This window comes from Arachis hypogaea, chromosome 4, assembly GCF_003086295.3.
Source record: "Arachis hypogaea cultivar Tifrunner chromosome 4, arahy.Tifrunner.gnm2.J5K5, whole genome shotgun sequence".
NCBI classification, from domain to species: domain Eukaryota; kingdom Viridiplantae; phylum Streptophyta; class Magnoliopsida; order Fabales; family Fabaceae; genus Arachis; species Arachis hypogaea.
This window is the reverse complement of record NC_092039.1, coordinates 77,965,412-77,976,787: the sequence shown is the minus strand read 5'-3', so window position 1 is coordinate 77,976,787 and position 11,376 is coordinate 77,965,412. Positions and strand designations below refer to the sequence as shown.

Here is an 11,376-nt window from a genome sequence, read left to right as displayed (position 1 = left end):
GGAGTGAGGAGGGGTATTTATAGGGTAAGAGAGAGAGGGAATCCGTGTGAGAATGGGTGGGTTTGGGAGGGAAGTGTTTTGAATTTGAATAGTGAGGTAGGTGGGATTTTATGATGGAATTTTGGGAAATAGTGGATGGATGTGAGTGATGGAGAGATTATGGGGAAGGGGGTAGGATGTGATAGGTGAATGGTGTTTGGGAAAGAGTGTTATGAAAAGGTGTGAAGGGGAGAGAGTGAGTTGGGGTAGGTGGGGATCCTATGGGGTCCACAGATCCTGAGGTGTCAAGGATTTCTCATTCCTGCACCTTTCTGGTGTTTAAACGCCCTCTGTGTGCCATTTCTGGTGTTAAACGCTAGGCTGATGCTCCTTTCTGGCATTAAACGCCAGTCTGACTACCAATTCTGGTGTTTAGTGCCCAAAATGCTGCCAGACTGGGCGTTAAATGCCCATTCTGCTACCCTTACTAGTGTTTAACGCCAGTCAAACACCATACACCCTTTTCTGGCGTTAAACGCCAGTTTATGTGCCATTTTTGGCATTTAACACCCAGTATGCTACCAGCCTGGGCGTTAAACGCCCATTTTGCTATCCTTACTGGCGTTTAAATGCCAGTAAGCCTGTCCTCCAGAGTGTGCTATTTTTGACTCCGCTTTAATTCTACAGCTGTTTTTGTGACTCCACATGATCATCAACCTAAAGAAAACATAGACTAACTCTGGAAAATAAAATGAAAAAGTAATTAACATAGATAAATAAGATTGGGTTGCCTCCCAATAAGCGCTTCTTTAATGTCAATAGCTTGACAAGAAGCTCTTTCAGAGCTTCACATATGCTCAGAGCATGATTGTGGCCTCCCAACACCAAACTTAGAGTTTGAGTGTGGGGGCTCTGTTTGACTCTGTAAGGAAAGAATTGGATGAATCTTTTCATGCTTCTTCTCCATGTTTACACAAGAAAATCCTTGAGCCTTAAACACAAGGTAGTCCTCATTTAATTGAAGGACTAGCTCTCCTCTGTCCACATCAATCACAGCTCTTGCTATGGCTAGGAAGGGTCTTTCAAGGATGATGGATTCATCCTCATCCTTCCTGGTGTCTAGGATTATAAAGTCAGCAAGGATGTAGAGGTCTTCAACTTTCACTAAGACATCCTCTACAACTCCATAAGCTTGTTTCATTGATTTGTCTGCCATCTCTAGTGAGATTCTTGCAGCTTATACCTCAAAGATTCCTAATTTTTCCATTACAGAGAGTGGCATGAGGTTTATACCTAACCCCAAGTCACACAAAGCCTTCTCAAAGGTCATGGTGCCTATAGTACAAGGTATTAAGAACCTTCCGGGATCCGATTTCTTCTGAGGTATTTTCAGCTGAACCAAGTCATTCAGTTCATTGATGAGCAATGGAGGTTCATCCTCCCAAGTCTCATTACCAAATAACTTGGCATTCAGCTTCATGATTGCTCCTAGATACCAAGCAACTTGATCTACAACAATATCTTCATCTTCTTCGGAGGAAGAATACTCATCAGTGTTCATGAATGGTAATAGTAAGTTCAGTAGAATCTCTATGGTCTCTGTATGAACCTTATATTCCTTTGGTTCCCCACTAGGGAACTTCTTAGTGGTCAGTGGACGTCCAGTGAGGTCTTCCTCACTAGAGATCACTGCCTCTTCCTCCTCTATAGGTTCGGCCATTTTGGTTATATTGATGGCCTTGCACTCTCTCTTTGGATTCTCTTCTGTATTGCTTGGGAGAGTATTCGGAGGAGTTTCAGTAACTCTTTTACAGCTGACCCACTTGTGCCTCCAAAATTCTTGATGGAGGACATTGTTTCAGTCATGAAACTGAGAGTGGCCTTAGATAGATCAGAGACTATATTTGCTAAGCCAGAGCGGCTCTGCTCAGAATTCACTGTCTGTTGCTGAGAAGATGATGGAAAATGCTTGCTATTGCCAAACCTATTTCTCCCACCATTATTGTTATTGAAGCCTTGTTGAGGCTTCTGTTGATCCTTCCATGAGAAATTTGGATGATTCCTCCATGAAGGATTATAGGTGTTTGGTGCACGAATTTGTGATTCGCACAACTAACCAGCAAGTGCACTGGGTCGTCCAAGTAATACCTTACGTGAGTAAGGGTCGATCCCACGGAGATTATTGGTTTGAAGCAATCTATGTTTATTTTATTATTCTTAGTCAGGATATTAATTAAAATTATCAGTTGGAATTATTAGATTGGAAAATTAAAGGAGAATAATAGCGTTACTTGTTCTGCAGTAATGAGAAATATGTTGGAGTTTTGGAGATGCTTTGTCTTCTGACTTCAACTCTTCCTTGAAATCCTTCTCCACACGCAAAGTCCCTTCCATGGCAAGCTCTATGTAGGGTGTCACCGTTGTCAATGGCTACTTCCCATCCTCTCAGTGAAAACGTTCCTATGCTCTGTCACAGCACGGCTAATCATCTGTCGGTTCTCAATCAGGTTGGAATAGAATCCATTGATTCTTTTGCGTCTGTCACTAACGCCCAGCCTTCAGGAGTTTGAAGCTCGTCACAGCCAAGGTTTAGACTTTCTGGATCCTCATGAATGCCGCCATCAATCCGGCTTATACCACGAAGATTCTGATTAAGGAATCTAAGAGATATGCATTCAATCTGATGTAGAACGGAGGTGGTTGTCAGGCACACGTTCATAGATTGAGGAAGGTGATGAGTGTCACGGATCATCACCTTCTCCAAAATTAAGCGCGAATAAACATCTTAGATAAGAACAAGCGTGTTTAAATGAAAAACAAAGGAATTGTATTAAATCATCGAGACGCTGCAGAGCTCCTCACCCCCCAACAATGGAGTTTAGAGACTCATGCCGTCAAAAAGTATGTAATTCAGATATGAAAATGTCATGAGGTACAAGATAAATCTCTAAAAGTAGTTTAAATAGTAAACTAGTAACCTAGGTTTACAGAATATGAGTAAACTAAGATAATTGGTGCAGAAATCCACTTCTGGGGCCCACTTGGTGTGTGCTGGGGCTGGGACTAGAGTTATCCACGAGTTGAGGCCCTTCTTGGAGTTGAACTCCAAGTTATAACGTGTTTTGGATGTTCAACTCCGGATCATGACGTTTTTCTGGCGTTTAACTCCAGACACCAGCATGTACTTGGCGTTCAACGCCAAGTTACGTCGTCTATCTTCGCGCAAAGTATGGACTATTATATATTGCTGGAAAGCCCTGGATGTCTACTTTCCAACGCCGTTGAGAGCGCGCCAATTGTACTCCTGTAGCTCCAGAAAATCCATTTCGAGTGCAGGGAGGTCAGGATCCAACAACATCAGCAGTCCTTTTTCAGCCTAACTCAGATTTTTGCTCAGCTCCCTCAATTTCAGCCAGAAAATACCTGAAATCACAAAAAAACACACAAACTCATAGTAAAGTCTAGAAATATGATTTTTGCCTAAAAACTAATAATATTCTACTAAAAATTAATTAAAACATACTAAAATCTACATGAAATTACCCCCAAAAAGCGTATAAAATATCCGCTCATCACAACACCAAACTTAAACTGTTGCTTGTCCTCAAGCAACTAGATAAATAAAATAGGATGAAAAGAAATTAAGAAGCAATAATATCTCAGAGTTTTAAGTGAAGCTCAGATTCTTATTAGATGAGCGGGGCTTGTAGCTTTTTGCTTCTGAACAGTTTTGGCATCTCACTTTTTCCTTTGAAATTCAGAATGGTTGGCATCCATAGGAACTCAGAATTCAGATAGTGTTATTGACTCTCCTAGTTTAGTATGTTGATTCTTGAACACAGCTACTTATTGAGTCTTGGCCGTGGCCCTAAGCATTTTGTTTTCCAGTATTACCACCGGATACATAAATGCCACAGACACATAACTGGGTGAACCTTTTCAGATTGTGACTCAGCTTTGCTAAAGTCCCCAATTAGAGGTGTCCAGAGTTCTTAAGCACACTCTTTTTGAAAAATGATCAAAATAAAAAAGATTGTCTGAAAATATACTAATATAACACTAAGTTTTTTAGGTTCCCATGCCTATACTTTCAATTGCTTGATGAATGAATTCTATTTCTACCCCTCTTGGGAATCTTCGTAAAACAATCACATCCCAGGAACGAGGACCACCACGGCATCGCACCATTATTAAATGTTGTATACCATTGTAATACTCCAAAATAAAGAATAAGTTCGACTACTTTTAGAAGTCAACAGGGTTGAAAGCGAAACTAGTCATTAGGCACTGAACGAATTTATTTAAGGCTAATTTTATGATGTCTTTTATTAGGTGTCTAATTTTTATTTAAATTATTTTTTATAATAATTTTAAAATATTTAAATTTTTTAATTTTTATAATTCTAAATTTAAAATTAATTACTTAACCTATTTTAATAATTGGATAATCTCTTTTAGATATCATATCAAACACTTTTATTTAAGAAAAAGTATATAAAACCAACTAATAATTAGCCAAGAATGGAACAACATAATTAATTATAATTAATTTTATTAATTTATAGTTTAATTTGTTTGTTAAATTATTGTTGACTGCGTTCAAAACATGAGGGAAGATACGCTAGTGTTAGGAGAGAATCACGAAACAGATGCTTTGATCATTTATTAGTTAGTTCTATATAATTAATTATGTTTTATTAATACGTAACACATGAAACATAAAAATCATATCCAAAACCATCTAATTTACAAGAAAAAGAAATATCCGTGTGCCTAATAGTAGTAACATCCAGTTAAAGTCACCGATACCTCTGGTTTACCAGTTGACTAATTCTTGGCTTATATAGAGTTGTTTATTTAATGAGCAGTTCATCTGCTACATCCTTAATGTTTCACACGTCTATAAATTCATGAGAAATTGTATAGAGATGTCGTACCACTTTTGGTCATTGACTCATTTCCAATAACTACAAGTAAATCAAATTACGTTTTAGAAAACACTCAAATTAATCCCGAAAGAATTTCAGATCGAAAAACACTTATTATTCTCATTTTCAATCAAATTTTTAATATATATGATGAGTAAATAAATCTATAATAAATTTTATTATAAGACAGTTAAATCATAAAAATAACACTATAGAACAAATTAATCTCCTTTCAAAATAACGGTAAAACCAATCTCTCTAACAAAAATAATTCTCAAACCTTCTATAAAATAAATATTTATTAAAAAATAAAGTGTTTAATCTGAAATTCTTTAAAAATCAATTTATATATTTCTTTATTAATTATTTTTCAAACATGATAACCCTAGATTGTAATATTGGTAAAGGGTTTTGAATTGTTTATGTTTGGGGTATTGTCGAGGTAACCAAATCTTCAAATTCCAGAATTTACGTATACTTGCTTTTTAAGCTTACATGATTTAGGTGAACCAAAACCCAGTGTGGTTTATCAGTGTAATGCCTGAAATTTTCTTCCTGCCATTGTCTCCAAAAACTAAAATAAAAAGAATAAAAGGCTAAACTTTTGATTTAGATAATTTCTCCATTCTAAAGAGATCTTTCTTTTCTTCGAAGTACTCCTTGAGTCCTTAATTACCATGAGAACCAGATAATATGTCACTTTAGATTGTGTTCACAGAAAAAAAGTACACAAGCTATATCATCTTCAGTTAAGTTACCTACAAAAGGTGTGAGGGTATTAACCTCAATTGGAAACAGCAATCAAACTCAAAAGATTGACCTTATTACATGGCAAACTAATCTACAACACTAGATCAATCTGAAAACCCACGTCAGGTATCAAACTATAAACTTCCTAAATGATCTAACGCTGAAAGGCATGTGGTACAACTCACAAATGGTTAAACCATTCTCTGTCCATGTTTTGGTGGACCGAGCTCGCAGCTTGAGCCAAATTGCACATGCCCTGTTCAATTTCATCAGATTCAGTTCACAATGCATAACAATCACACAAGCCATATTTTTCCAGATGAACTGAAAAATATGAGGTGGCTACATTACCTGAAATCCTCATGAGTAAAACCAATTCACAAAACCCTCAGCGGATGTGGTCGTACCATCTTAGTCATGCAGGTTTCCAACAAGAGAGTGCGTAAATGATTCGCCCCTTCCAACCTTGCACCAACCACTGACCATCTTCATCAATTAGGAAATCTTTGTGGAAGCCAGACCTTACTTTATCCATTGCCATCCCTATTAACTTAGGATCAAAAGGTTGTTGCGTAAACCCGGCCCTTAATATTCGGACTTGCCACTGCTTATATGTCTCTGGCCGCTCAACTCTCTCGCAGCCTTCACAGGCTATAACATTCAATGCTTCTCGCCCGAATATCTCCTTCTCAATCAGCATCCTCTCCCAGTCTTCACGAGGCACAATAGTTTCAAGCATGTCAAACAGTGAAGAGTAGTGAAACAGTGCTTCCCTGAATCGAGTAACAAAAAAAGGGGCATTAAAGGCCCCATTAATAATGCCATGAATGAAGATATCTGGGTTGATCTTCCTTATCAAATTGAGGAACTTATTCCTTGGACTTTCCACTACCACAGATTCATCCAATAAGTTTTTGCCTCGATAAAAACAAGTAACAACAACATATTCATCTCTATCGATCTTCAGTTCTTCCAGTTGAATTGTTTCCCACTTTTTTGCTATGGCGTTGTACTCAAATGGGACATTGAAAGTTTCAGCATAAGCTGCCAAGCGACGTCCCGTTTCTACAATTCTCTCCGCAGGCCTGAAACCAGGTTGTGGGAAGTCAATTCCTGTGATCCGAAGTTTCGGTGGTCCCCCAGATCTCCACGAAAGCCTCTGAATAAAAGTCGGCCACTGGAAACCATAAAGGATACCAAAATCTATAACATGAACTCTCATTGAGTCTGCAGAAGATGTCCTAATTGTAATGTTTGACATAAAATTTGAAATCTTTCTAAACGGGCATGCAGCAAGGTATAGATGGTATGCTTTAAGAACATCAGCTGCTGATGTTCTTTTACAAATTAAGCCTTTATAGATTTGGCTTCCAGTGCCTGCCAAGCGTGCCTCGAGGCCATCTGCAAACATATGAGCTAACCTCTGACTTCCATCTCCAAAAGGACTCGAGTGCTGCTTGATCTGCTTAAGAAACTCATGGGCACTTTTGGAGTCATCGGCTGCAACAGCTTGTGCACAAAGAACCAGAAGGGTTCTCAAATCAACCACTTCTTTTCTCCCATTTTGTTTCTTACCACGCCCCTTCCCAGTTTTCGATGCTTTTGACTTACCATTTCTCGGCAACATCTTGTCCGTGTTCTTATTCTGTAAAGCATCACGACGTGCCATATAATGTTGCTTACCATCCCCTGCGCTGTGAAGCAGGAATATATCAATCATATCTGACCGCAATGTAGGTTCCGAATAAACTGCAGCTTGCTTGCTGCTTCTATTTTCTTCGTCGTCTCCCTCTTCCCTGTCAGAATGCTTTCTTCCCTTGGATCCTGCTAGAAAAGACTCGCCATCATCCTTCTCTACCTTAACAGACAATGCATTGGTCCCCAATTTAGGCTCTAACGGTGACGACAACTTAGCTGCACTAAAATTGGAAAAGAGACCGTTTCCACTTGGAAGAAATTTACTAGCCTCCTCGACACCCTTCTGAAATTGCAAAATAGATTGACTCTCACTGCTCATATCTGGCACCTGAAGAATGCTATTTGGAGATTCAACAGGACCTTCCAAGCTGCTTATTACGCTATTCGAAGAACTATGAGATGACTGTGAAATGCTATTCCCTTGAAAGTTTTGGCGATGTACTTCCTCTGAGTTCCGAAGAAACGAACTACTCATAACAATGCTTCTAAGATCGCCGTCATTAACAAGATCACTACCATAGTTTTCAAACAAGTCATTAACTCCTTCCCCATCATTTGGATTAATCCCTAATGGCTGAGATGGATACTTTTCACCTATCACCTCATATAAGGATTTCTCGGCAACCTGAAGATCCAAAGAATCTTGAAGCATACATGTCTTGTCTTCCATGTCTTCTTCCATTAGGATTTGATTGATGTATCCTAAAATTGCATCAGAAAAATCGCAATCCTCCGGAGAAGGCTCATCATTTGTCAAAATTGAGGATGAATGTGTATTATTAGCTGGTGGCAGTAGATTGGACTGAAGGTAACCGAATTCCCTACTTTGATCAAATAAACCATTTTCAAACCTCTGATTCTGCACAATTGGCAAAGACTGATTCTCCAACCGGAATTCCTTTGTGGAACCACCAAATCCATGAAGATGTGGATCCATTATCATATACTATGCTATCTTTTCTTGACATAAAAATTCAAATTTTTTACTCCTAACCAATCTTCAATAACAACTTTTTCCTCTTCTATTTGAACCACTCGCTCTCTCCCTCTAAGAAAAACAGAATCCTTCAAATCAAAACACAACCATATAAACAAAAAATAAATATTAAGAAAATAAAGTCAAACTTAATAGGTATCATCATGTGGAATTAAAAAGAAAAAGGAAAAAAATAATCAAAAGATGAAAACAGGATTTACAAATAAATAAGTAAAAAAAAATCAAAAGATGACAAATAAGAGAAACATGTAGAAAGTAGCCGCTACTTTTCTACATTAGACACCAAAAGCTGCCGTATTTCAAACGCAGAGCTCTATAAGTGGAAGAAAATGAAATTAGCATAACATTTAAAAATAATAATTAAAAAATAGAAAGAAAATGAAAGTAAATATGAAAGTAGTGATAGTAATGAGAATGAAGAACAACGGGTGCAAGAAACAGAAAACGTTGAAACAGACATCACCAGAGGCTTACCTCTCAGCATGGCAGACCCACCACAGCACAAGTTCCCAACACAGGAAGCTTTGGATAAAGAATGAAAAGGGTGCCAATTGCCGAAAGAGCTTTCTTGTTTTTTTTTTTTTTTTTTGGTGACTTGCCGAAAGAGCTTTCTAAGTGAGCTTAAATCAAAATAGAGTTGGTCGAATAATTATTTAACTCTCAATCTCTCATAAAGTAATAATCCGTTTTTAAAAAACTTAGAGATGCAGCACTCTTTACATTTTGAAATTTACATTTACATTTTAAATTTAAATTCTTAATATTAAAATTTAAATTTAAAATATATGTCATTGATATAAAATATAATAAATAAAAAATTAAATTTATTTAATTAATAAAAAATATAACACTCTTCACTTAATAAAAGATATTTAAGAATAAATTTAAATCTTATTTTATATATATAATAATTCATTAATTATCAACATATTTTTAAATAAGAATAAAATAATAAATAAATTTTTGAAAATTTATATTTTTAAATAAATTTATAAAAAATTTTATTAATATTATTATTTTTCAAAAACTAATATATCTCAAATATAAATCATGCTTATTGTCACTTTTGCATTTTAAATCAATTTTAGATCTGAGCTGAATTAATCTCTTGTGTCTTTTGGAATTGGATACCCGTGGTAGAGAAACGAAGAAGCGGGCTTATAGGTTACTCGAGGGGAAAGGGAGGAGATAGAAAGTATGTTGGGGTCCATAGAAAAATGTAAGGGTTAATCTGAGCCGTTGGTTTTTTTGCCTAGCGACATGATGAGATTGATGACTGACTGGCTATAGCGGTGGAAAAGAAATAAGAACGGGTTGAAATGTAACATGGGTGCGTGTGGGGTTGAGGTCTAGAAACTAGAAAGCTTTAAGACTGTATGGCAGGGAGACACGTGTTTTGCAAAAGTAAGGGTGGAGTCTAATGTTGTTTGCTGTCAGAAAGAATATTTTTTATCCATCTTGTTATGGCACTCGTATAAAGTATTCTAAAAATTAAAATAAAATATAGTAATATGTAATTCTTTATAATTTTGAAAGTAATGTGATTAAAATACTCTTCATTAGATTTTCTTTATTAAAATCATAAAAAGATATTTAGAATAATATACCATTTGAGCAAATTTTTTCGGCTTGAGGTTCTTGATTCTATAAAATGTTGAACTTCAAAAGTTTTTCCGCCCCTTAAAAGAAAAAAAGTTGTTGTGTGCCTTTTTCTGCATTTTATCCGAGGGATTGATAACTTCTAACTTTTTCAATAATTTTTTGTATTATTTAGATCAAAAAATAACAACTCAAAAATTTTTTAGCCATTGAATAGATCAAGACAAAAAAAAAAAAAAAAACAAGATTGCTCTTAGTCCACTTAAGAGAAAAAGGACTTTGTGGTCTTTTTCCTTCCCTTCATTTTCAAACTGCAAACTTTTAAGGTAAGAAAAATGACGTTTTTCTAATCCTATCATCAGGATTCAGAAATTTTATAAGATTCAAATTAAATACAAAATAAATTAAAATATAATATAACAAAAAGTTAACAAAATTTAATTTATAGTATATAGATTAAAAATAATAATTATATTATATAAAAATTAATTTTTAATTACACACTTTAAGATTTTGGTATTTTTAAATTTGTTCTACGATATTTTATATAATTAAAATTATCAATTTACCATTTAAAATAAATTTTGAAGCATTCTCTTTTTTAATATATACAATCATATAATTTGCTAAAAATTCACTTTTTATTTTGTTTTAAAGTCTTATTTTAATAATTTTTAGAGAAACACATTAAACAGCCCCTGACAATTACCTCAAAAGACAACGAGTCCCTTAACAAAAAAATACCTTTTTTCGGCCACTGATCTTTACTTTTATGGGACTCATTAACTCTTGTGCCAAAAAAGGTCAATTTTTTTTGATACAGGGCTAATCTGTCCCATAAAAGTAAAGATCAGGGGTCGAGAAGGGTATTTTTTTGTTAAGAGCCTTGTTGTCCCTTCGAGATAATTGTCAGGGATCAAATTGAGTATTCATTCTAATTTTTATTGTTTAAAAAGTCTATTCAATTGTTACTATTGTCATAGAAAGAATCAAAATAAGAACTTTTTTATAGTTATTGATTCTTTACATTAATCCAAACCTATATTTTTCAATAAATTTTCAATTATTTATATATTTATAAGCTTTTATTATTTTTTAAACCTATTTTTTAATTACTTCTAATATATTATAATACATATTATAACTTATACATATTAAGTTACTAACATGTAAATTTTTTTTAATATATAATATACTAAAATATATTTAATTTATAATTAATATATATATATATTAATTATATAATAATAATAAACTAATAATAATACTAATTTTTTTAAAAAAAAATTGGGGGACCATGGCCACCTTAGCCCCTTAAATCCATCTCTGCCTATAATATGTTCATGAGTTAGAATAATAATTTTGTGTAAATATTGTAATTTATTAAGAGCTTTTGGTAATTAATTGAATGTCAAAAGATATTGG

General features: G+C 35.0%; 1 protein-coding gene across 3 annotated transcripts; it reads right to left on the bottom strand.

Annotated features, from left to right (window-relative positions):
• Positions 1 to 5,579: 5,579 nt before the first annotated feature.
• Positions 5,580 to 9,014, bottom strand: LOC112796862 (scarecrow-like protein 9). Of its 3 annotated transcripts, none has more exons than XR_003199431.3 (3): positions 8,827 to 9,014; positions 6,009 to 8,420; positions 5,580 to 5,913 (listed from the first exon to the last, which is right to left on the bottom strand). XR_003199431.3 is itself a non-coding variant. In XM_072235659.1 (2 exons), the coding sequence occupies exon 2, from the start codon at positions 8,296 to 8,298 to the stop codon at positions 6,073 to 6,075; it is 2,226 nt and encodes a 741-aa protein (XP_072091760.1). In that variant the 5' UTR covers positions 8,299 to 8,403; positions 8,827 to 8,980; the 3' UTR covers positions 5,580 to 6,072. The 3 variants fall into 3 exon arrangements, 1 of the variants encoding a protein (XP_072091760.1); XR_003199432.3 differs by having other exon boundaries at positions 6,009 to 8,403; positions 8,827 to 8,975; XM_072235659.1 differs by having other exon boundaries at positions 5,580 to 8,403; positions 8,827 to 8,980.
• Between the last annotated feature and the right edge of the window lie 2,362 nt (positions 9,015 to 11,376).